Consider the following 27,179-nt stretch of genomic DNA (forward strand, 5'->3'; position numbering starts at 1 on the left):
AGCTGGTCGTCACCCTCACTGAAAGCCCGTCCATCGCGGCATCCAAGTTCAGAGAGGGCCTGGCCTGGCAGCAGTGGCACAATGGATGACGGACAACTATCTCCAACTTAACGCCGGAAAAACCGAGGTGCTCCTCCTTGGCAGAAACACCAGCTTATGGAACGAGCACTGGTGGCCGTCATCCCTTGGTACCACCCCACTCCCTAAAAACAGTCTAAAAAACTTGGGAGTTTGGATGGATGCCAATCTCAGCTTCCAGACACACACCAAAAAGGTGGCAGCCACCTGTATAGGTCTTCTAAGAAATCTCAGGCCTATACTCGGATTCTTTGACTCAAAGGTTCGCCAGCTGATTGTTCAGGCAACCATCTTATCACGCCTAGACTATGCGAACGTCCTCCTCCTAGGCGCAAACAAAGCAGAAACTGCTAGGCTCCAACGAGTCCAGAATGCGGCGGCTAGAACGCTGGTCGGTCTCCCCCCCAGATGCTCAGCCAGAGCCACCATCCGCAAACTCCACTGGCTGCCCGTGGAACATAGAGTTAAATTTAAAGCTCTCATTACGATCTTTAAAATTGTCAAACAGGGAAACCCCCCTTTGCTACGAAACCTGGCCTGCCCCTATGTCCCAAGCCGTGAGCTACGCTCCTCCAACCAACTTCTTCTGAAAGTACCCAGAATAAAGCTCTGTCGTACTGGAGGCCGCTCCTTCAAGGTTCTTGGTCCCAAGCTATGGAACGATCTTCCTCTCCGCATACGTTCCATAGATTGCCTCTCTGTCTTCCGTAAGGCAATCAAGACCCTCCTCTTCCCTGCCCCCTAGTGCACTTCTCTAAAATCCCCCCCCTTCCCCGTCTGGTAGGATGTGTGTCTGTCTTTAGCACCGGGATGCCCCATTGCTGGGGTAGCTGTTGCGCTCTACCAAACCTAGAATAGAATAGAATTGTGTACTCCTGGGAGGTGTTCTGCAAGGACATATAGGGTTTGAGGAATGGCCCATCTCCATATGCTTTGAGCTAGGTGTGAAAGCTGCAGAGTGTGTCCCCCACCCAGTTTTTGTATACAATACATTGCAGTCATGTTGTCTGTACGGATTAGGACAGCTTTGCTCATGAGGTGGAGTTGAAAAGATTTTAACACTAGGAAGATTGTTAACAATTCCAGGTAATTTATGTGGAATTGTTTGTGTTGAGGGGTCCATATGCCTTGAATTGTATGGGTTTGAAGATGAGCTCCCAAGCCAGTGAGCAATGCGTCTGTTGTTAGCACTACCTGTGGAACCAGCTCACGGAACGGCCGCCCTTTGGAAAGGGTTTGTGTGTTCCACCACTGCAGAGAGCGAGGGGTGCGGTCGTCTACCAACACCTGATCTGCTAGCTGACCTTGAGCCTGGTTCCACTGAAGTGCTAAACACTCCTGTAAGGGACACATTTGGAGCCTTGCATAAGGAACGATGAGGATGCAAGAGGCCATCATCCCGATTAACTGCATGAACACTTGTGCTGGTTGTGAGTGTTGAGGCTGAAATCTTTGTCTTAGAGCTTGTATGACACTTATTCTGACTGGGCTAGGGCTTGCAAAAGCTGTTGAAGTGTTTATTGTAGCCCCTATATATTGTAGTATGTTGGATGGTTGGAGGTGGGATTTGGTGAGGATTACTGTGAATCCCAAGTGGTGAAGAAGCTGGATTGTTTTGTGTGTGTTGCACACAGCTGTTGTGTGACTTGGCTTTTATGAACCAATTGTTTAATGGAAAACATTAATGTGCTGTCTTCTTAAGTGGGCTGCAACTACTGCAACACACATGGTGAAGACTCTGGGTCCTGTAGTCACCCCGAATGGGAGGACCTTAAACTGGTAGTGTTGACCATTTACCATGAACCCGAGATATTTCCTGTGAGCGGGGTGAATGGGAATATGAAAGTAGGCATCCTTTAAATCCTGTGTAGAGAGAAAGTCGCATTGTTGAAGCAGTGGGAGCACCTGTTGAAGAGTGACATGTGGAAGTGGTCCGACTGAATGTAGAGGTTTAGCGGTCTGAAGTCCAATATGGGCCTGAGAGAGCCGTCCTTTTTTGGGATCAGCAAATAGAGAGAGTGCCTGTCCCTGTGCCTTGGTGAGGCAAAGGGACTGGTTCTATTGCATGTTTTTGTAATAGAGAGAGAACCTCTTGTTTGAGAAGTGTAAGATGTTCCGTGGACATTGGACGTTGTCTGGGAGGAATGTTTGGGGGGTAGAAGTGAGTTTCAGGCAGTAGCCATATTGGTTAATTTCTCTTACCTACTTGTCTGTTGTGATTGAATTCCAGACAGGTAGGAACTGTGACAGATGTCCCCTGACAGCAGTGGAATGATCGGGGGTAGTGGGGGAAAGTCACTGTTTGATGGTAGGGAAAGTGCAGGTGGAGTTTCCCCTGCCCCTTCCTCTATTGTTATTCCCTCTGTATCCTCCATGAAAATATCCTCTGGATAAGGAGAATTGATTGGTGCTTTTATAAGATGAGGAGGTGTTTTTTGATGCAGCAGTCTTTGAGCCACCTCCATAAAAGGAGCTACGAAAATAACTTCTATTAGAGGGTAGTTGTAATGCCTCCATGGCTTTAGCAGTCTCTGTGTCTTTCTTCATTTTCTCCAATGAAGAATCGACTGAGCGGCCAAGATGATGATGTTGATCAAATGGTTGATTAAGGAGTGCTGACTGTACTTCTTGTTTGAATCCTGAGATTCGAAGACAAGCATGTCGGCGTAGCAAAAGCTGGTGTTAATGGCACGCGAGGCTGCGTCAGCTACGTCAGAGGCACATTTGATGGAAGCTTTTGTGATAAGTTTACCCTCTTGAATGAGGTTATGAGCTTTATCATTGGTCTGGTAAGTCTGCATAAGTTTTTTTAGCTCGTCACAGTGAGTGCTATCAAACCAAGCCAGGAGAGCGTGTGCATTGGCAATGCGCCAATGGTTGACAGTTTGAGATGCGGTTCTCTTGCCTGATGTATCTATAAGCTTTGATTCTTTGTCAGGTGGAGGGGCGTCACCTGTTGTCTGAGAATTTGCCCTTTTCCGTGCATTTGCAACAACAAGCGAATCTAAAGGTACCTGCCCCATATGTAAATTGGGTCTGTAGGAGCTTCTTTATATTTTTTGTCTACCCTTGGCGTCAGTATTCTGGCTCTAACAGGGTCTTTGGATACCTCATTAGCGTGTTTGATCATACTTTTGAGCATGGGCAGAGCATTTGTGGTTCATTGTGAGGGAGCAAATGTTTCCACTTGAAAATCCTCTTCTAAGGGATCAGTATGTAATTCCACCTCATGGTGTTGAGCAGCTCTATTTATGAGCTGGGCGAAACCAATATTTTCATTGGGTGGTGATGGTCTTGAGGGATATAGATCGGGGTCATTAGTATGATCCGGGTCTTTATCACAATCATCCCAGGTGTCTGGGTTCTGTGAAATGCTGTCCTGATTATCATCCCCATCCCCATCTCTGTCTTCATCTACATCCCCATCATTATCATCCGATGGCCCAGGTGAAAAATGTAGTGGTGGTGAATTTGCTGGTGAAATTAGCAGATGTGGGTTAAAAGGTGGAGGAGAGGGAGGTATGTAAGGGGAAGAGGGGTTAGTACCCATGTCTTTTTTCTTAACATGTATGTGGTAGTCTTCAGGGAGGTCCAGGTTCCGTTTTTTGGGAAGTGTTGCTCGAAATTTTCCAGTGTCTGGGTCAATATGCAGCTGTTTTTGCTTCAGATCCAAAGAGTCTTGTGGAGGAAATTTTTGGGATGGATGTTTAGGAGAGCTTCCGTGTTTTTTAGGCTCGGTGCCCTTAGGTGCAGGTTGTTTAGGCTCTGAGGGCTTGGATTTCCCCTGTTTCGGATCGGAATGCTTTTCTTTTGGTTCTGAAATGTATTCTTTAACTAATTTCGGCTCTGATGCTTTTGGTTTAGCCGGTGCTGGTTCCAAAGCTTTCAGTTTCTGTGGAATCGGCTCTGAAGTCTTTGGCTTATGTGAATATTTCGGTGCAGAAGAGGTCTTCAGTGCCCACACCATAGCGTCAGACTTAGCCTTGTGTTTCGGTGCCGAAGATGAAGGGTCGATACCTGCACGGGGGTTCCTCGATCCTAAGCTGGAGGGCTTTTCATTATGTTTGATAGCAGGGCTCGAAGGCGGGACATTTGAAATAGTATCACAGTGTTGACCTGAGCCCGAAGGCGAAGATGTAACTGGAGTCTTTGGTGTTTTTGTGGGCAGTTGGGGCTGGTTACTAACAGTTCGTTGAACCGGAGTGATGTTCGAGTGTCCTTCTTCTTCGGTGCCGGGTTGGAATTCCAATTCGTCTCCGAAGATATCGGGCACCGGACTAGTGCCGCGTCTCATCTCATGTTGTCAAGCCTGACGGTCACAATTCGTTTTCTTCGATCTGAATGATCGACGGGCCTCGGAGCTGGTATCTTCGTGCTCTGGGGACAAGCAGATGTTACAGACCTCGTGAAAGTCGGTGTGTGGGAACTTAGCACCACACTTCTTAAATGGAGTCCGTTCCATGGAATGTAGGCGTGTTTGGTGCGGGTAGGCCTCGCGGCCTGCGTCGAATCGTCGATCGAAGTTGTTGGATTTTTACGATGGGCGTCGAAAGCAATACCGTTAAGTGGTAAGGATTGTGCGTCCAAATGGTTCGACAATGATCCCGAACCAGAGCGGCGCAATACACATCTGTACCTGATGGCAGAAAAAACCAATCTGGAGATGGAGTTGATGCCCATGTGCACTATCGTCCTACGGAGGAGTCACCTACCTTGTGACCACAAAGACTTCTTCCAAGACAAAAACAAAGTGCATACATGTGAGCCCAACACCAGATGGTGATCTATGCACAAGTATACGATCTACAGCTCATATGCCTCGAACATACAATTTACAACTACAATACATGGTGGTGACTATCAATTACTGAACCACTCTTTAAGAGCATTTCCAACGCTAAAAAGTAGGCTCAACCCACATAACTGACTGGTGGGTTGTCTGGGGACCATATGGGTTGTCAAGATTTGCATACAATCTTCAATGTTAATATATACTGTAGTTTCATGTAACAGAGTTACTGTCTTAGCATGAGAAAATGCTATACCTTTTCTAACCATCTCAGAGAAACACGTTTGCATCAATTTTCGAAAAAGTCGACCAGTCTGGACACACAGATTCTCCCTATGGAGAAACAGATATAGTGAAGAATATGTGTGCCACACACTTATAATTAAGCACCTTACCCAAGGCTAATTAATAGGTGAAAACAGATTTCTAGTCATTGCACACTCATTTCTGTACATCCTTGTGACTATGTGAAACGGTGATGCTTCATAGATTCATCATACAATGTATTTTCGCAGGAACAAAACCACACAAATAACTGTCAGTGATTCAATATCTTCAATATATTTAAATTATGTGGAGTAACTATACATTTCATACACAAATGTATTTAAGCAATATTTCGAGCATAGTATTGATGACATAGAAAGAATGCAAATACTTTAAATGTAAAGTCTTTCTAAATCATCACCTGGCCAAGCCCATTGACGTGCACCAGTACTCCACATAGCAAAAGAGTTAATACATCACTTCAAGGAATTTCATACATGCATTTATTTTACAATCCTGCTAATGGACTCTTAAATTATTGGCTTCTTACTATAGCAATTATAAAATACAGCTGATTATTCAATAAACAAAAACATGTATATAACTCCTTAAAGTGTTATATTAGATAGGTATACATCTAAAACCTTGATATATATATCTAAATAAATTTATATGTACATATGTACACACATGTGAATGTTAATATATATATATATATACATATATAAATATATACACACACACATACATACACATTTATGTATATATACATACACAGAGTACCATCCAACAATGTCATTCTATCAAGCGCAAACATTTTAGAAAGGTAACCATGCCACTTATATACAAATATGGACATATCTCCTTTTTTAATTCTTGATAAATCTTTAGGACCTCTTTAGAAAATGAAACACAATGCAATAAAACACCTGCCCTTTCATTCCATCTAGACAATTGACCCATTCAAAGCAGGTGGGCAGATAACTTTGTTATCAAAGTGCCTTCAAAATGCATGTATTCAGATTCTGCTGCTTTTTCAATAGTTTGTTCTCAGAGTTGTGCCATGCTGTACACAGTTCTACAGTGCATCTGAAAATAAATGTAGAAAGAAGTCTGATCCCATCCTCTTTATATGAGGTCAACTATGTCACATATCTGTGGCTAAAGTTCCTTGTTCCAATTATTTTTTATTTCAGCAAATAATTTTATAGAGACCCTGATCAAAATATGACCACTAAAAAAATAGGGTGTAAGGATCTTCAATAGCATTTATAGCAACCTGGTTTTATTCATATAAAATTATAACTTAAAGCTAAAGAATTTTATTTTTAAGGAGAACTGTAATTTCTCATGGAATGTGCAAAATACGTCTTCGTGACTGCAACGAGATGTGACAATAGTCATTCAAACTGTTTGTGGCAGCTGGTGCTATGTCCCTTCTGACAAGGCATCATGCTCCTTAAATTATCACATTTGATAAAGAGAGAGGAGGTCAATATAATTACCACATGCATCCCTGAAAATTGTCTCAAATAAAAATGTCTCAATTGTGTTTTGTTCAAGGAACTAATAGGAATTGAGGTTAAACTGTAACAATTTGCAGTGTTCCATATGTCACCAGAAATGACATAAAAAAAGATTGATTGTTCAGATTCTATTTAACTGAAAGACTTCTGCAACTTCAACGTGATGCATCCTGAAAAAAATGTGGCAACGTTAAAAAGTAAAAACCAACAGAAAAACCCATATGACCGAGCTTTTCTTCCTAGGTGAAGTCATGCCATGCTCCACTGTATTCTGAACATCACATCCAAGTAGTGTTTTGCAGACTGAAGAAAAACAAGTGTAATGCCTGTGTTTACTCCATAGTGCCTGTGCTATTGGCTTATTCCATTGACAGAAATGGGATGCATGGAACAGGCCTTCGATGCTACAGAGTTCATGGCATTATTTTCTTTGTCCTGCAGAGAATTCCGAGTCAGCCCTTTACTGAGCTGATCTAAGATTTGTCCTGTACAAACATTCCTAGAGTAAAAAAAAAAGTAGGTGTTCAGTGCTTGGCTCTTGCATACATTGATAACTATTATCCATACTCTTTCCATAATCCATAGGAACGCCCCAATACTTTTCGTTAACAGGGGACACGATTTTTTGTGTTCAGGTCAAAAAAAAAAATTAAAGTTATCTTTAGTTCACTGTGCATGTACCAGTAATTACTAGGAACCGACTGGCAGAAGGTGCTCCTTTGCTTATTGTCCAGTTAATCATAAGTTAACTGAAATAGTTATTCAAGTTCAGTACACAAGTAAAACTACTGTCAGGATTCAGCAGGAGGTTCACTTATGGGTTGCTTTGGTGGCATTGCAAGGACAGTTTCAGCTTCGTCGTGCATCTAAAAAAGAAATAAAGAAAATGAGAAGGTGTACTTCTGGTGTATCAGAACAAGTTAACACTATTTCTGGTGAATACTCTAACTGCAGACTCCTCACCTTGTGAATACCCCAGGAGCCAGTTTGGATCAAGATAATTTTTTCCAGTAATTCTCTTGTGTATCAGTAGGTGGTGTTGTGTGCGTCTGTCTCGTCTTCATCTGCCACGAAAGGGTCTACAGAGTCAGATTTAACTACCACCCCTAAATGCGTTTCTTTTTTAATTCTGTCCCTAATGTCAGATGCTGAAGTAAAAGTTACTTACCTTCAGTAAAGCTATCGCACAGCTCCACGGTGACGTTGTCTCTGGATATCACATCAGTGGAGCCATTTAAGTCTCCTCCGGCAAGCAGACCAGTTTCTTCTGTGAAACCTTCCGCGCCAGAATGTGGAGACACTACAGAAACTGGTTGTGGAAACAGTGTGCCAAACAAGCTCAAAAATCTTTCAAACATTAATAAAGAAGGAACTTCAAATGGTAGGTTAAAACCAGACATGGGTTTTAAAGAAACCTCCAATAAAATCAAAGAAACACATGGCTACGTGAAACCCTGCACCCAGGTGAATAACCCACATATGAGGGAAAAGACCGTACCCTCTTTAGACCATTCATCAATGGTGATGAACGGTATGGCAGTACCCAAACACAACCTACAACAACACCAGGCTGTTTGCTAAACCACTCATTATGTGACATATTGACAGTTCCAATTTCAAGGCACTGAGAAGACTTTCATAGAAAGAACACATAAATTAACACTGCTCACTGGTGTGTCGTCCAGAGTGAAATAGTAAGCCCACTCCCACTCTACCAACCACACACATTTGGAAATGGATTGTGTTGCAACATCTAAATTGAGATGGTGATCACTGATATATGAACTCAGCGGGTATACCTTTTACCTCAGAGGTCATTCGTAGAGCGGGGAGGATGGGCAGGGCGTTAACGAATCTGGGGCTAGACTGTGACTCTAGCAGATATAGCGACACCGACGCTAAGTAACTTATACATCTGATAGAAACATCTAGCCGCAGATTCATTAACTTCGAATTTAATACCATAGCTATAACCCGACTAGAGGAGGTTCTGCAAACTAATCCTACAAAAGTTCTCAAAGAGAACTAGCTGGTCAAAACCAACAGCTGACTAAATGTATGTAGGAATAGCAGAACAAGAGCTTGGCTGTTAATAGAATCCATGATCACTGTCAGAACATATAAATAAAAACCTACCATAAAGGGCCGAGAGAATCGGTCCTTGAAGGAAAAGGGTTGAAATCCCATTAAGAACCATCTGTCAGAAGACAGACAATACCCCTGTCCCCAAAAGGGTAAGAAACTATGACCAAAAAGGGTAAAACACATGATAAAAGTCATATAATCTGCATTGTTCATAACAATAAAGAACTCAATTCCCAACAGGAAAAATGAACAACAATACTCCCTTGGTTTAAATAGTTTAGTATGGACAAAATGAATATTCATATTCATCCTATGCACCAATAGCATAACATCTAACCACAATGATTCATATATAGACAAATATATATACACATATAACTGTGTCATCAGATACTTGTATTGATCCAGCAATTCGCAGAATTTGACTGGCCAATACCTACTGCCAGAGCGCAAGAACATAAAAAATTTGTCCTTTCACGACCTTCAGTGCCATAGTCTGAAACACTGAACAAAACTTCAAGTCATAGGTAAGCTCAAAACACCAAAGCAAGCGAGAAAAAGAGACTCAATCGCATCTTTGATTAAAACCTCCCCCTCCCCCCTTTTTTGAGAAATACCTATGTATAACACATATGATACAGTCATGTATGTTCTGTATACCTAATAACTAATTGGAACAGAGAAACAGTTCCATGAAGCGCTTTACCACAATTTTGAAAATGATAACACATTCTATTAGACCTACAATTAAGTGGACATAGGAGCACATTAAATCATGTATACCCGATGCCATAAGAAATAACAGCAGACATGATTCCTCATGAATTAAGGAATGCAGAAAACAATAAGCACATCCTCTCTAAAAGACAGGTAAGGCCAAACAGACAGAACCACACACATCAAGAATATCAAAGAAAGAAGAGAAGCTTACTATAAAGCAAAAATCCTAAAACAATTTTTTTCCCCAAGACTGTTATAGATGAATTGGCAGCCCAGCATCTTAGGACATATTGTCTGAAGTTAAGGACAATAAGCCATCACGTTTACAATGGTCCGGGGACAAGTTGGCCCAACTCAAGCATCAAACTTTGGGCTGCCAAATATGGAGCAGAGATAGGAACTGCCTGCAGTTGAGGTATTATTTATGTCTTCACTAGACACTGTTCCTTTACCCTAAAGGAGGAACTCGCAAGCAAACAAACTCTGAGACAGAGCAATGCTTCAACTTGCTGAAGCACTGGAATACTCCAAGAGTAGATCAACGAGTGACTATACCAAAGTCTACAAATGATATAACCCGATGCTGCTAAAAGAACACTGAAGAAGAAAGCCATGCAACTTGCATACTGAACTGCTCCAAAGAAGCATGTTACAGATCGGCTTTCATACAGGAAGACACCTCTCTTAATAGCCTCGAGTAGAAACCTCATCCTCAGAGGCCAGGAAACAAAGGGAACCTCCCTCAGTCATTTAAAAGAATACACAAATAAAAAAGAAAATGCCACTGAGGATAGAACTACTACTTCTCACCAGAGTACACATGGTAGTACTGAAACCGAAACTGGACATATACAACGTCCTAATAAGGTTACTCCTTGACCTACAAAAACATATATCCCAAACTTAGGGAAAAGCAAAGCATACAGTGGGAGAAACTGTAGGACTACAACTCTGTAGTTCTCCGTTTTCATGGAAGCGTTTTAACGCTGCATCTGCCTGATCACCGAAAAGACAGGTACCATCAAATGGTATATCAGCCAAAAGCACAAGTTACTTATGTATAACGATATATCTGTAAGAGACATTAGTGATAGATTCCTTACCTTAGAATATCCCTAGGCGTCAGACTGCTGCCGGAAAGTTTTTCGTCAGCAGTACCCCTGCGCGTCGGAAGGTGGAGTCGTATGCGTCGAGATGACGTCAAAGAGACTACTTTGGTGCCACCCATGCGCGCTGACATCAGTTCTGTACACTACTTTCCACACCAGGAATGCAGAGCCATGGATGAAACTGACGACTGGTGCCATGAAACTAGGGCCCTGAAAAGGTTGACCTTCACCCTAGAAATCAGTTCGCAGAACGAGGAGGGTGGGTGGGGCGGTAAGGGATCCATCACTAACTAATGTCTCTTACAGATATATTGTTACACAAGTAAGTAACTTGTGTATCTGAAAGAGACACGTTAGTGACAGATCCCTTACCTTAGAATAGATACCCCAGCAATACCTACCCCGGAGGCGGGTCTGTGAATCAAAATCACACCAGAAAGTCCCAGAGAACAGAACAGAAAAAGAAGCCGTCTATCCAGACTTGGCTGTCCAGGCAGTAGTGCTTGGCAACAGTGTGCAGCGAGGCCCACGTAGCTGCCAGACAGATATCCTGCAAGGGAACGCCGCGTCCCAAAGCAGTAGTGGCTGCCATTTCCCTGGTAGAATGAGCACGCAGCCCCACAGGAGGCTCCTTCTTAGCCAACAAGTAACAGACTTTGATGTAGAGACCGACCCACCAAGAGATACTCCGTTTGTGCACAGCCCAACCTTTTTTGGTGCCCACGTAGCCAATAAAAAGTTGGTCATCGACCTGGAACTGCTGTGTGTGCTTCAGATAGAACGAGAGCGCACGTTTTGGGTCCAAACGGTGGAGCCTCTCCTTCTTTTGAAGGATGCGGAGGCGGAAAGAAGGTGGGCAAAGTGATGGTCTGCCCGATGTGAAAGGGTGTGACAACCTTTGGCAAGAAAGAGGGACGAGTCCTTAAAACCACTTTGTCCGGATGAACAGAGAGAAAAGGAGGTTGGAAGAAAGAGCCTGGAGCTCACTCACTCTTCTGGCAGAGGTGATAGCTACCAGGAAAGTCATCTTTAGAGTGAGAAGACGTAAGGGACAGTCATGAAATGGCTCAAAGTGAGCACACATCAAATAGGCCAAGACGAGATTTAAGTCCCATTGAGGCATTAAGAAGGGCTCAGGAGGAAACGTGTGTGTAATGCCTTTCAGGAAGTGATTAACAATAGGGGGACTTAAAAAGAGAAGGATGATCTGGAAGCCGTAGAAAGGCAGAAATGGCCAAGAGATAACCCTTGATAGTGCCCATAGCAGAGCCCTGCTGGGCCAAAGAGAGAAGGAAGAGAAGGACCTCGTAAAGAGGGGCAGCAAGGGGATCCACAGTCTTTGCTGTGCACCATGCCACAAATTTGTTCCACCTGCAGGCATATACTGTCTTAGTGGAGGGACGCCTGGCGTATACCCTCTTAGTGGAGGGACGCCTGGCTGCCAGAATAATGTCAAAAACTTTGGAAGGAAGGTTGAAAGCTGTCAACTGTCGGCGCTCAATCTTCACCCATGGAGGTGGAGGCTGGGCAGGTTTGGGTGGAGGATCGTCCCATGCTGCAGAAGATCCTCCCGAAGAAGCAGTCGGATCGGGGGAGCAATCACCATGCTGAGTAGCTTGGGATACCAGTATCTTCATGCCCAATCTGGAGCCACAAGGATGACTTGGGCCAGGTCGTGCCTCATCTTCTTCAGCACTCAGGGCAGAAGTGGCATAGGCGTACAGCAGACCGCAACTCCACTCGTGATGAAAAGCATCCCCTAGCGACTGCCGCCTTGGAAATTCCAACCCGCAGTATTGATGACACTGTACGTTCTCTTCGGAGGCGAATAGATCTAACTAAGACTCTCTCCACTGCAGAAAGAGACCTTGCGCCATCTCAGAGTGAAGACGCCATTCGTGATCCATCATGCACTGGCAGCTGAGTTTGTCCGCCCTGGCGTTCAGAGAACCTGCCAGGTGTTGAACCACCAAGGTAATGCCTTGATGTTCTAGTCATGCCCAGAGGCGGAGAGCCTCCTGACATAGGGTTCATGACCACACCCCGTCCTGTTTGTTGCAATACTACATGGCGGTGGTGTTGTCCATGAACACCTGCACTACACTTCCCCAGACAGAAGGAAGGAATGCTATCAGTGCTAGTCGGATCGCCCAAAGCTCTAAAAGGTGGAGACAAGAGGCCCCTGATCTCCGCCTCTCCCATGTGGCCGCCCCATTCCAGGAGGGATGCATCCTTCACCACTGTGTGTTCAAGTTGGGGAAGGGAGATTTGTGAGCCACCACTGCAAGTCTTGTGCAGTGCCCTCCGAGATCTGGACATGATCGGACAGCTTACCCTGATGCTGCGCCCACTAGAACTTCTGGTCCCACTGAAGAGCCCGCATATGCCACCTGGCATGTTGCACTAGCAGGATCCAGGAGGTCATTAATCCCAGGAGCCGGAGGGTCATCCTGTCTGAAACCCGGGATAGAGGCTGAAAAATCGGAATCATAGCCTGAATATATCCCAGACTCGCTGCTCGGGAGGATAAACCCGAAACTGCGTTGAATCCAGAACCGCTCCGATGAAGGGGAGCTTCTGAGAGGGACTCCGGTGCGACTTCAGCACGTTGATTGAGAGCCCCAGCAAATGCAGGAGGTCGGCCGTAGTCTGGTGGTGGGAGACGACAGCCTGGGTCGAGCTCGCCTTCAACAACCAGTCGAGGTAGGGGAAGACTGAAACCCCTGATTTGCTTAGATGAGCTGCGACCACCGCCATCACTTTCGTGAACACCCGAGGGGCTGAAGGGGAGCACGGCAAACTGAAAGTTCTCTCGGCCCACCGTGAACCGCAGGTAACGCCGGTGGGCTGGTATGATGAAGATGTGAAAATAAGGGTCCTGCAAGTCCAACGCTACCATCCAGTCTCCAGGGTCAAGGGCAGCCAAGACCTAAACGAGAGTCAACATCTTGAACTTCTCCTTCCGGAGGATGCGGTTGACGTTCCTGAGGACCAAGATGGGACAAAGTCCCCCTTTCTTGGGGACCAGAAAGTAGTGGGCCCAGGAACGCGCTTGATGGCCCCCTTGGCCAAGATGGCCGCAACTTCCTGGTGGAGAAGCGCAAAATGGTCCGCCGACATGTGGTGGAACTGAGGTGGCATGGCTGGAGGTGTAGTCTCGAAGGGGAGGGAGTAGCCCCTTCGGATGATTTACAGCACCCACCTGTCCGAGATAAAGGAACGCAAGTTAGTAAGGTGATGGCGAATCTTGCCGCCCACCGGCATGGCGTGTGCCCCAAAGCTTGGACTAGGAAGACTTTGAGGTGGATGCTGCGGGAGCGGAGGTGAACTGACCCGCACGTTGGCTCCTTGCCCCGCCTCGAAGTTGGTTCTGCGCAGGCTACTGGCTGAATGAACGTGTCAGGGTGCCCCTTCCGTGGCCACAAAAGGAACGAAAAGCAGACGTGGCCAGGGGCGTGGTGGAGAGACCTAAGGAGTTAGCCGTCAAAGGGCATGTCCATAAGAGAACTTTCAACATCCTCGAAAAACCAGTGGACTGGAACCAGGCGTGGCAACGGAGGGCCACTGTTGTGGAAATCGCCCTACACAGTGCGTCCACAGTGTCCAGTCCACACCTGATGGCAAACTTTGCTGCATCTTTCACCTCAGCAACAGCTTGGGAAAGCACAGTCTGAGCCTCCTCCGGACACTGAGGCAGCACCTGCGCAACCGTGTCCCACACAGCGTAGGAATAGCGGCCCAAGAGGCATGCAGTGTTCACTGACCGCAGCCCAAAGCTGGCAGATGAAAACCGTTTCTTGCTGAACTGTTCCAGCTTCTTGGATTCCTTATCCAGCGGAGCGGTAGTAAATGCGCTTTGGAAGGTAGAGGCCTGGATGACCAGGCTCTCCAGGGTTGGGCGGGTAGACAGAAAAAAACGGTCACCCGGGGCCAGGTCTAGACCAGGTGCCCATCAAGACAGCAGTTAATGCCTCACTGAACGTAAGCAGGGGCTCCAAAGAGCTTGTCGCCGGCTGAAGTAATTCAGTGAGGAGATTAGTCTTGAGGGTCACTGTAGGCAGGCCAAGTTCAAGGGCCTCAGCTGCTCTACGGAGCACCAAGTGTATGTGGTGCCCTCCTCAATAGCCACAGCAGGAGGAGAAAGAAAACCAGGGTCAGAGGAGAGGTCAAGCCCACCGGCATCCTCTAGCTCTTCTGTCCATTCCTGTTCTGACCCGCACTGCCATGCGAGAGGGTCCTCAGACCCCTGCAAGTCGTCCCCTTCCTCCACTGCCAGTGAAACCGGCTGCGGTGGTGGGGGTGGGACAGGGGAAAACAAAAAGGTGGAACAGCGCCGGTCCGGCTCCGTGTCCAATTAGGGCCCTAACCAGATGCAAAATTGTCCGGTAATCCAGGCAAGGGTGGTGGTGGAACGAACGAAACCCACTGCAGCGCCGGGATTGGAGCCGTGGACAGCGGCGGGGCCGGAGCAAGGGAGGGCCCTCAACTGGGACCGCAGGGCCTGAAGGCGCACCGGCAGGAGCCCGAGGCTTGAAGAGGCGGTCCATAGCTGCAAGAAAATCTTTCACCTGGGCAGGAGTTGCCATCGCACCTGGATAAGGGGGGTAGGCCGCAGGACTCAGTCTCCAAAGGAGCTGCCGGGGTGGTACCCCCGGTCCACTCGTCTGCATCTAGAGAACAACGGGGGACGTCGGAGAGCAGAACGCTTCTTTGACTTCTTCTTATGACATCTCTTACCCAATTCCGAGTGTGAAGACTTCGAACCCGGGAATCGATGATGATGGCTCCGCGAGCGGTTCCTTGAGCGACCCCTGGACCTCAAACGGCACGGAGATGACTGCCAGGCCTCCAGCAGCTTACGGGACCGCTCCCGCAAGGCCATGGCCAAACAGTCGGAACATGACCAGGAGTCATGGCTGCGCTCCAGACAGTAGAGACAGATGCCATGGGGGTCGGCCACTGACATCATGCGGCGACAGGCCCTGCAGAATTTAAACCCAGGCATCTCTACGTGGCACCAGGAGTCACAGACTCAAAAATGGAAGACAAAAAGTCTCAAAAGTTTAGTCAAAAAGTGACTAGGGTACGTGCTCTAACCTGATCTGCGCTTGCTGGCACGGAAAAAGAAAGAACTGACGTCAGCAATCATGGGTGGCACCTAAGTAGTCTCCATGACATCATCCTACCGGCGCATAAGGCGCCAGCAACGGACGCGGAGCGGCACAACGCCACCTTCCGAAGCGCAGGGCTACTGCTGACGAAAAACTTTCCGGATCCAGTCTGACACCTCGGGATATTCTAAGGTAAGGAATCTATCACTAACGTGACTCCTTCGGATACACGAAGATGCCAACCAAGTCAGCGATCTTAGCACCACTGCAGTTGCCATGGCCCGACCCACAGAATCGGTTGTGTCCATGCCACACCTTATGGTAAGCCTAGCGGCCTACTGACTTTCTCTAACCCACCTCTGCACGCAGGCTATTCAGAAGAGACAAGAGCATGTTCTGTAAAGAATCCCCCCCCAAAAAAACTGTTGTGTAAGGAATCCCATAAGGCATAGGAAAAAAGCCCCAGCACACAGGATGTGTTGGTGGCTCTCAATGCTGAGCTAGCTGAAGCAAATATATGCTTACCTCAAGCATCTCAAGCCTAGCATCCTTTCCCACCGGAGTCTTAGGAGTAGAATCTATACCCTGGGAAGATGATGCAACCTGAGTCCTCAGGCCATTAGTGGAAGGATGTCTATGTAAAAAAACTGGGTCCGCAGGTGAAGGTAAATGACTACGTGCAAAATCACTGTCCACTAAAACACCCAAAGCAGGCTTAGCCCAAGCACCTAATAAAACATCAAATAGGGCCGAACTATACGGAAGATTAGGCTCTTCCCATGTCTGACCCCTGGCAAACGATTTCAAACAAAAGGTCTGTAGACCTCTGTACTGTGGCCAGTGACAAATCTAAAACTGCAGCCACTTTCCTCAGCTTGACGGTAAAGGAGGAACTTGCCTGTTTGGCAAGACTAGGGGAACAAACAACCCTGAGGCTGGTGAAGAAAGCAGCCCACTAGCCACACCAATAGCTGTAAGCCAGCTATCCTCCGCCTGAATGTTGGAAATAGGCTGAGAAAGTCCTGCCCCAGTTGATACAGGTGGACCTCCCAACACCTCTTCCGGAAAAGGGGCCACAAATTGTACAATCCCCTCAGTTTGCAACCAACGCCATATGACACCGAAGTGGCGCCATCAAGACGTCGACTGGGGGAGGAGAGGCGACTTCGACCGCTGCCGCCAATGTTGGAGTTGGTTGATCAAAGACCAGTGTCTTAGGCAAAGATCCCAAAGGACTGTGATCCTGCGCCAAAGCGATATCAGCTGGAGTCGACGGGCGCCGATTCATCCACTCCGATGGCGCAACCGTCACTGAGGACAAATTCTCTGACGGTGCCTCACTCACCTCCTTGGGGCCTAGAGGCGATCCAGCGGGAGATGGGGTCCCAAAGATGAGATGTAAAGAATTCTAATATTACCTCATCTGAGCCATCTACGCACCAGATCCCAGAAACATTGGGAGACACAGTGTGGATTTGCGTACTGCTTCCTCAGTTGTTGAGCGGGAGGAGCCATGGGAGACGGAGTTTCCACATGGTGAAGTCCTATAATGTTGCGACTTCGACCACCCCTTACTTTTCGACTTCCCTGTCAAACGATGTCCTCCAGACCAGCTATGGCTCCTAGATTGACCATGGAAATGTTCCACCTGGGACGACGGAGACCGAGGCTGGGAACCACCCCCCCCAGGATTGTGATTCACGCGCCATCAACTTCAAACGCCGCGCCAAAACGACTTTGGTTTTAGCTTCTAGCAAGAACTACAATCCTCAGCATTGTGGCGCTCACCTAGACACCACATACAAATTGTATTGAGGTCCGTCAACGACATATGTCGGCTACAAGACCACCAAGGTTTAAATCTTGTTGACATTTGACAAAGACACACTGTTCCACCAACACCATGCGTCATAGTAGGTCGAGAAAAAACAACCTGAGGAACCACTTCTTCGGATCCATGTTACAGCGCTGAAAAGAGGAAACTCACATCCGCACGCAGGAGGGGATTTATATGGCTTCACTGACGTCATATCTGGAGACAACTGTCAGAGGTACTGCTGAAAAATATCCAGATCCAGTCTGGCGCCTGGGGAGAATTCAAAATTAAGGAATCTGCAGCTAGATGTCTCTATCAGATTCATTTGTTTATTATCTCTAAATGTGACCTTTTTGGCAACAGTCCATTTCACAAAAAAGGTGGGAGGGTCGGTGAGGAATCTGCATTAGATTGAGTATCCACCAGAGAGAGCATTACCGTATATAGTATCGTAACTTTTTCTTCTGATAGTTCCTTATAACTGTAGATTCCTCCCTTTGTGAACAGAAACCAGAGCAGTACCTCCCAAGTAGGTGGGTATGTAGAGTGGCTCAGACCATTAAGTTCTGCTGGGTCAAACAGACAAAATGTCCCTCCTGAAGGACCTGGCATTCAAGGTAGCAGTGATTCATGAATGGGGGAACCGACACCCACACTGTAGCCTGACTAGGACAGAGACTCCCCATGCCAAGCAGCAGTAGCAGCCTTGTACCTGGTAGAATGAACACTCAAATTCTCTTGGGGCTGTTCTTAGCCAAAGTTTAGCAGATTTTGATGTCGAGGACTATCCATATCCACTTTGAAATCGTGCTTGTTTGCACTGCCTTAAATTTCCTTGCCTCTGCAAACTCCCAAAACATGATAGTCCACCTCATGGTCCTAGGTACAAACAATTTAAAAGCTCAAAGCTCTTTTGGGATCCAAATGAAGGATTCTTTATCCTCTTTTTAGGAATGAGACGGAGCAAAGAATGATGGAATGCCTGTCCAACATGGTAGTGTGCCAAAACCTTGGGCAGGAATGCTGCTCTTGTGTATTGTTCTGACTTGTCTGGAAAAAAGGTGGTATATGGTTGCTGAACAGACAGTGCTTGTAAATCATAACAATCTAATTATACTGCTATGACAAATATTGGTTACAGAGCCACAAAACATAGAGGGCAGCTGGGCACTGGCTCGAATGGGGTACATATCAAGTACATGAGAACCAAATTAACGTCCCACTGAGACATCACAAAAGTTATCACAACAGGTGATTTAAATAACAATGCTCTGTCTGGTAAAGACAAACTAGGTCAATGAATAATCTTTAACAATGGTCACAGCTAGGCCTTGCTGGTCAAATATAGCACAAAAATACACCTGACAACTTGGCATGCAACGTTCCTAATCTCCGAGTGGTACAAAGAGCCACAACCTTCTCCCAACATCCAGCGTAAATGTTTTTTGTAGATGGACATCCGGCTCCTGAGAAGACATCCACTACCTTAGGTGGGGGGTGAGAAGCAGTCAACTCCCACCTGTTCTATATCCATGCAGATCCGGGTGTAAGGCTATGCCCTGCTACTACGAGAGATCCTCCAGAAGTGTCAGCCTAATCAGGGGACAGATGCTTAAGACCATAAGTTCCGATAACACCCTCTTATTGCCGAAGCCATTAAGATGACTTGGGTCTGCTTGTTCCTAATTTTGTTCAGAACTTAGAGCAGGAGAGGTAGCGGTGCAAAGGCATACAGGAGGCCTGAGTCCCACTCTAGGTGAAAAGCATCTCCAAGGCAGACTCACATTTGGACCTTCTATGTGTATAAGCTTGGAACTGCAAGTTCTTAGTGTGGAGAAAAGATTGATCAATTTGAGTTGACCAGCCTATCTCTGGACCTCTAGGCTTTCAGGCATAGGATGTTGGAGGTGGAATGGTGGGTGCTTAGAAGCAGGTCTGTTTTGTCTGGCAATTTGTCTGTTGGGCAAAAATAGGACCTGGCCCAAGGGCCCATTAGTGTATCTGGAAGACACTCATTAAAGGGGAGGAGTGGTCCTGTGGAGGCCTGTTCAAGTTGCATGACCTCTGCCAGGACATTGGTCTTGACATCAATGGATAAGGAGCTATAGGTCTAGAACTTTCGCAACTCTTCGTATGGCCATGGCAAATTAATTTGAATACTCTGTGCAGGGGTCGGGAGGAATTCAATCTAGTGTCTGAGGTGTCCAACCACTGGCACCCTGAAAGTCGAAGAAATAATTTTCATGCACATAATATTGTGGTGCTCTCGATTATGTTGTTCAGAATCTGAAACAAAGAGAACATAGAATGAGCTGGATAAAGGAAGCGTCCAATCTAATAGGAATGAGACTGAACAGGTGGTGCTTGAAGTCGAATGGGCACAACTTCTGTTGAGGAAATGGTTTATTTGCTTAACAGTCCAAAAGGACAACTGGTTCCTCCTATGGCGTTAGTGCTGGTGTTGACTTGAGAAACACTGGCAAAACACCGGGGCACCGGGTTGGAACTCTGTTTGGGCATGGGCCCCAGATTTAGGGCATATGTCAATTTTTTTACAGAAAAGTTGAGGGAGCGAGCTCCGAATCTGTGTTCAAAGGCTAAGGCAGAAAGGAACTGAAGCCACAGCTCAGGGGTGGCAGTTGTTTGTAGGTCTGGCGTAAATTTGCGTCAGTGGGATGGAGTCAAACTGAAGTCACCCTCTGCCACCTACCAGCATGCATGGGAATTACTGAAAAAAATTCTCTGGATCCAGTATGGCACCTGAGATTATTAACAAGATGAGGAATCTGCAGTTCGAAGATTTCCATCAGAAAACTAGTACATACAAATTAAATGCTGTTCATGCAGATGATGTACATTTATAAAGAGCAGCAGTTGGTCATTTTCAGTATGTATTATAACAGAACCATCATGCATGCTATCCACAAGCTTTCAATAATTCAATAATTTTAGCTAATCATTACACCATCTTTAACATGGAATCTCTAACCTTAGAAATCCCTAAATGGGGGAAACAGTTTTAAAACTTCCCTTAACATGTCATTAGTGCAGACATTTCTCTTACTTATTCCATGGAATCATTAAGAACAAATTACTTACCTTTGGTAACGATATATCTATAAGAAACATTAGCCAGTTATAGATTCCTTATCTTAGAATTATCCCTAGGCGTCAGACTGGATCCTGATAGTTTTTTCATCTGCCGCACCTCTGAGCGTCGGAAGGAGGCGTCGGTCGGCTCCGCTTCCATCGTTGCCGTCGCCGAGATGACATTGCGGTAGCTACTTAGACGCCGCCCTCTGACTCTGACGTCAGTTCTCTACACGACTTTCTGAGCCAGAAACGCGGAGCCATGCAATATTTTAACCACCGGTGCACAAAACTAGGGCCCTAAAAGGATATCCTTAACCCTAGAAGCACAAGTTACTTCTTGTGTAACTATATATCTGTAAGAGACATTAGTTAGTGATAGATTCCTTACCTTACAATATCCCCAGGCGTCAGACTGGATCCGCATAGTTTTGATTAGCAGTATTCCTGCGTGTCAGTAGGTGGCGTCCTGCGGTTCTGTGTCCATTTCTGGCGTCGTATGCGCCAAGATAACGTCATGGAGACTACTTAGGCGCCACCCATGCGCGCTGGCGTCAGTTCTGTACACGACTTACCGCGCCAGAAACGCAGAGCCATGCAAGATACCGACCACTGGTGCATTGAAACTAGGGCCCTGAAAGGGATGACCTTAACCCTAGTAATTGGATCGGGGAGGATGAGAGGGGCGGTAAGGAATCTATCACTAACTAATGTCTCTTACAGATATATCGCTACACAAGTAGTAACTTGTGCATCTGAAAGAGACACGTTTGTGATAGATTCCTTACCTTAGAATAGGTACCCGAGCAATACCAACCCCGTGGTGGGTCTGCGAACAGGATTATACCAGAAAGTCAGAGAAAACAGAACTGCCAAAAAAGCAGTCTCTCCGGACCTGACTGTCAAGGCAGTAATACTTGGTAAACGTGTGCAGCGAGGCACACGTAGCTGCCTGACAAATGTCCTGCAAGGGAACGCAGAGTCCCAAGGCAGTAGTGACTGCCGCTGCCCTGGTGGAATGGACACGCAGCCCCACAGGAGGCTCCTTCTTTGCCAAGGAGTAACAGGCCTTGATGCAGAGAACGACCCACCAAGAGATGGTCCGTTTGTGCACGGACTGACCTTTTTCGGCACCCACGTAGCCAACAAAGAGCTGGTCATCTACCCGGAACTGCTGTGTGTGTTTCAGATAAAATGATAGCGCACGTTTGGGGTCCAGACGGTGGAGCCTCTCCTCCTCTTTCGAAGGATGCGGAGGCGGAAGGAAGGTGGGCAAAGTGATAGCCTGCCTGATGGGGAAGGTCATACAACCTTTGGCAAGAAGGAAGGACGGGTCCTTAAAACCACCTTGTCTGGATGAACAGAAAGGAAAGGAGGTTTAGAAGAAAGGGCCTGGAGCTCACTCACTCTTCTGGCAGAGGTGACAGCTACCAGGAAAGCAATCTTCAGAGTAAGAAGACGCAAAGGACAATTATGAAGAGGCTCACAGGGAGCGCACATCAGCTATGTCAAGACGAGGTTTAAGTCCCATTGAGGCATTATGAATGGCACAGGAGGAAACGTGTGTGTGTGTGATGCCTTTTTAGGAAACGGTTAACAACCAGGGACTTAAAATGAGAAGGCTGATCAGGAAGCCGCAGAAAAGTGGAGATGGCAGAAAGATGACCCTTGATAGTGCCCAGAGCAGAGCCCTGCTGGGCCAAGGAAAGAAGGAACAGACGCACTTCAGAAAGAGGGGCAGAAAGGGGATCGACAGACTTATCTGTGCACCATGCCACAAACTTTTTCCATCTGCAGGCGTATCCTGTTTCAGTGGAGGGACGCCTGGCTGCCAGAATGACATCACAGACTTGGGTAGGAAGATCAAAAGCTGTCAACGGTCGCCGCTCAATGTCCACACATGGAGGTGGAGGCTGGACGGGTTCGATTGGAGGACTGTCCCCTGCTGCGACAGAAGATCCTCCCGAAGAGGCAGTCGGATCGGGGGATCGATCGCCATGCTGAGTAGCTCAGGATACCAGTATCTTCGTACCCAATCCGGGGTGACAAGAATGACTTTGGCCCGGTCACGCCTGATCTTCTTCAGCACTTTGGGTAGAAGTGGTATAGGCGGAAAGGCGTACAACAGACCGCAGCTCCACTCGTGACGAAAAGTGTTGCAGAGTGAGTGTCGCCTTGGAAATTCTAACATGCAGAATTGCGTTCTCTTCGGTGGCAAATAGATCTAACCAAGGTTTTCCCCACTGTTAAAAGAGACCTTTCACCACCTCCGAATGAAGACGCCATTTGTGATCCATCATGCACCTTCGGCTGAGTTCAGCCGCCCTGGCGTTCAGAGAACCTGCCAGGTGTTGAACCACCAGGGATATGCCCTGATGTTCCAGCCAAGTCCAAAGGTGGAGGGTCTCTTGACAGGGTCGAAGACCCCTCCCGCCCTGTTTGTTGCAGTACCACATGGCGGTGGTGTTGTCCGTGAACACCAAAACAAATCTCTCAGAGCTCCAGAAGGTTGTTGTTGAGCCCGGACTCAGCCGGAGACCAAAGACCTCTGATCTCCGCCTCTCCCATGTGGCCGCCCCATCCCAGAAGGGAAGCGTCCGTCACCATGGTGTGGTCTAGTTGGGGAAGGGGGAGGGATCTGCCATTGATCGAATCCTGGTTTGTGAGCCACCACTGCAGTTGTCGTGCAGTGCCCTCCAAGATCTGGACGTAGCTGGACAGATTCCCCTGATGCTGCGCCCACTGGAACTTCAGATCCCACTGCAGAGCCCGCATATGCCACCTTGCATGATCGAACTGGATGCAGGAGGCCATGAAGCCCAGCAGCCTCAGGGTCATTCTGACTGGAATCCAGGATAGAGGCTGAAAGATCGGTATCATAGGCTGAATATCCCGGACTCGCTGTTCAGGAGGATGGACCTGAAACCGTGTCATGTCCAGAACTGCTCCGATGAAGAGGAGCTTCTGGGAGGGAATCAGGCGTGGCTTCGGCACAATCAAGGAGAACCCCAGCGAATGAAGGAGGTCGGCGGTAGTCTGGAGGTGGAACACGACTGTCTGGGGCGAGCCCACCTTCAACAGCTTGTCGTCGAGATGAAACCTCTGATCTGTGCAGATGAATTGCGACCACCGCTATCACTTTCGTGAACACCCGAAGGGCACTGGTAAGGTCAAAGGGGAGCACGGTGAACTGAAAATGCTCGTGGCCTACCGTAAACCATAGGTAACGCCGGTGGGCCGGCAGGACGGATGTGAAAATAAGCATTCTGCAAGTCCAACGCTACCATACAGTCTTCTGGATCCAGGGCAGTCAAGACCTGAGCAAGAGTCAACATCTTGAACATCTCCTTCCGGAGGAAGCGATTGATGTCCCTGAGATCCAAGATAGGACGCAGGCCCTTGTAGTTCTTGGGGACCAGAGAGTAGTGGGAATAACAACCACAACTTACTTCTGGGACTCGTGCTCGATGCCTCCCTTGGCCAAGAGAGCCGTAACTTCCTGCTGGAGAAGGGACAGATGATCCTCCGACATGCAGTGGTATCTTGGTGGCATGGCTGGAGGGGTAGTCTCAAAAAGGAGGGAGGAGCCCCTTCGGGCTATTTGCAAAACCCATCTGTCCGATGTGATGGTGCGCCAGTGGGGGAGGTGATGGCGAATCCTGTTGCCCATTGGCGTTTGATGGGCCTGAAAGGTCAGACTAGGAGGGTTTGGAGGCTGCTGCAGAGGCGGTGTGGTGGGGGTTGGTGGACTGGCCCGCCTGCTGGTCCCCGGAACCACAACGGTTGATCGCACGTCCCCGGCCGGGCGAAGGTTGGGTAACTTGCTGCGGCCTGTGGCTCTGGGTGGGACTTAGAGGGGCATCCCTTCCGTAGCCACGAAAGGGAAGAAAAGCAGACTGCGCAGGGCGGGTGAAGAGGCCCAAGGACTTGGCCGTAGCCTGTGAGTCCTTGAAACGCTCTAGAGCGTTGTCTGCTTTGTCGCCAAAAAAGGCGACGGCCATCAAAGGGCATGCCCATCAAGGTGTTATGGGCATCCCCTGAAAAACCATTCAACCTCATCCAGGTGTAGCAACAATACGCTACTGACGCTAAAATGGTCCTGCCCGAGAGTCAGCGGTGTCCAGCCCATAACGTATCGCAAACTTCGCTGCATCCAGTGGAGGCTTGGACCACCAAGCTCTCCGGGGTGGGGTGTTGGAAAAGGAAAGTGGGGTCCCCGGAGCTAGGATCAAGCAATGATCCTGTCCACGGGAGCCCACTTGTTGGCCCTGGACCATGTGCCCCAAAGGATTTCAGTGAGGGCTCATTAAACGGTAGCAAGGGCTCTGAAGAGCTCGGAGACAGTTGAAGCACCTCTGTCAGGAGGTCAGTCCTGACCGCCACCGTAGGAAGCTCGAGGTTGAGAGCCTCGGCCGCCCTACGCAACACCACTGCTTACGACGCTCCCTCCTCCGTAGCCACGGTAGGAGGAGACAAAATACCAAGGTCAGGTGAGGTGTCCAAACCATTGGCATCCCCCAGTTCCTCTCTCCAGTTCTGTTTACTGGCCTGCTCAGCTAGAGGGTCACCTGACCCTTCCCAGTCCTCCTCCTCAGCAACTGGGTGCTATTCTGATTGAACGGGCCCCAGAAGTGAACGGTGGCATAAAAACCCCTCTCCGCGGCGGTCTGGCTCAGGGTCCACGTATGGATGGAGGCCGGGGTCGATGCCAGCCGGGGGGCCGACTGGAACTAACGTAGTAGTGGTGCTGGAGGAAGCGGCACCGGTGGAGGCGTAATCAGGTCAACTGGCACCGATCAGGACCCAGGCCTGGATCCAAGGGATACCTGCGGCGCCGGGCCGGAGCCGCCAGTGGAGAAGGTCTAGGTCCCCCAACCGAGTCCGCGAGGCCTGAAGGCACGCCGGCGGGTTCGGGCCGCCCAAAGATGGTGTGCATTGCCTTGTAGAACGTACGAAGTTGGGAGGGAGTCGCTCTGGGTCCCGGAAAGGGAGAGAAATGCGGAGACGACTCTTCAGGCTCCGCGCACGGAGCCGTTGGAGGGGCACCACCTACGTTCCTCGTCGGGTCGGCCGACCTACAAGGAGAAGTCAAAGAGCGAAGATGCTTTTTTGATTTCTTCTTATGCTTTGACTTACCCGACCCCGAGTGCGAAAACTTCGAAGACTTGCACCCCGAATGGTGGTGGCTCCGCGACCGGTCCATCGACCTCCCTTGCGACCGGGATCTCGAACGGCACAGAGCCGACTGCCGGTGCTCAAGCAGCTTTCGGGACTGCTCCCGCAAAGCCTTCGGTGCCATCGACCAGCAGTTGGAGCACGACTTAGGGTCGTGGTAGCGCTCCAGGCAAAAAAGACACACGCTTGAGGGAGGTTGGAGATTACCAAAATTACCAGGTCAGAATTGCTGGAGAGACCTCCTCAAGGTGCTGGGCCACTCGACCTCGAACCGTGGGAGTCAGGGGCAGAATCGCAGAGTCGCCTGGTGTCGGTTTCCGTGGTTGAGTCTTGGCTTGAGCAAATACGGTGCTCACAGGAAACAGGGTCTGTTTAATGAGTGCAGGGCCAGTCTTCCGGGCTCTGGGGTCTGCCGGCTGCTGGACTCACCGGGGTTCTCACTGTAGGCAGGTTAAAGGTAAGAGAGGCCGGTATGGCTGGGCCAAAGCAGTAGGTGTCCTCTTCTTCCTGGGTCAGCACAGAGCTTCGGTCCACCTTCTTTCTTATTCGAATCCAAGGCGGCAAGGTTCAGGGTCGCCCCTAAATACCAAATTTAGGGCGTTAAAAGTGATGTGCAGGTCAGGACCCATGGGTCCCTTCCTTGGGGTGGTTACACTCCCTATTATGCCACCCACCAGTGGGAGGGGGGCATGAGCCTCTTCCTAATTTGTTGGGTCCCCTCATCCTCAAGATGAACAGGATTGAGATGTGTGCTTCACCTTTCACACCTGAGGGATGGGGTTGGCAAAGGTGGGTACACCTCTCCTCCTAGTTTGATTTTCCCGCCAATGTGAGCAGCAAAAGGCAGGGACAGGTTCCAAAGGCGGCTGGCATTTGAAGTTTCCCATTCGTGGACCCAGCCCTTCCTGGGGGAGGAGGCAGGACACCTCTGCCCAGGATGGGCTTTATTTCTGGACCCAGAGAGCGGAGGCTCTCTACTCAGGGGTCCAGCAACATGTCTGGTGTTTGCAAATGGAAAGCAACCACTCAGGAACCACACCAGGGCTGGTCATTTTTCAGGGGGAATCTCTAAGTGGCCCTCCGAGTGCATGTTACATTAAATCCCACACAGGAATCAGTGTGGGCTTAATGTGCTGAGACGTTTGCTACTAAACTTCCCAGTTTTTAGTAAAGCCATTATGGAGCTGTGGACTTCGTAATGACCACCTCCCCGACCATATACTACTTATGACTTCACTACACTTACAATGTCTGAGAATGGACTTAGATACTGTAGAGATACCGGGCTCATGCAACTGTACCCTTACCTGTGGGCTTGTGTATCCTGCTAAAGGGGTGACTTACCTAAGCCCCAGGCAGTGGGTTGCAGGCATTGCACATAGGGATGTGTGACATGTCGACTCTTCACTTTTC

The 27,179-nt window shown here is 48.2% G+C and overlaps 1 protein-coding gene across 2 annotated transcripts in view; it reads right to left on the reverse strand.

The window, feature by feature from the left end:
- Positions 1-5,980: 5,980 nt before the first annotated feature.
- RICTOR (RPTOR independent companion of MTOR complex 2) overlaps positions 5,981-27,179 on the reverse strand; it is a 1,569,237-nt gene continuing 1,548,038 nt past the window's right edge. For both annotated transcript variants that reach the window (XM_086960557.1, XM_086960556.1), the window contains one exon: positions 5,981-7,526. In XM_086960557.1, the coding sequence (XP_086816683.1) occupies positions 7,452-7,526 (75 nt within the window). In that variant the 3' untranslated portion in view covers positions 5,981-7,451. The remainder of the gene's footprint in view (positions 7,527-27,179) is intronic.

This window comes from Lissotriton vulgaris, chromosome 3_1 (genome assembly GCF_964263255.1).
Source record: "Lissotriton vulgaris chromosome 3_1, aLisVul1.2, whole genome shotgun sequence".
Classification (NCBI taxonomy): Eukaryota; Metazoa; Chordata; class Amphibia; order Caudata; family Salamandridae; genus Lissotriton; species Lissotriton vulgaris.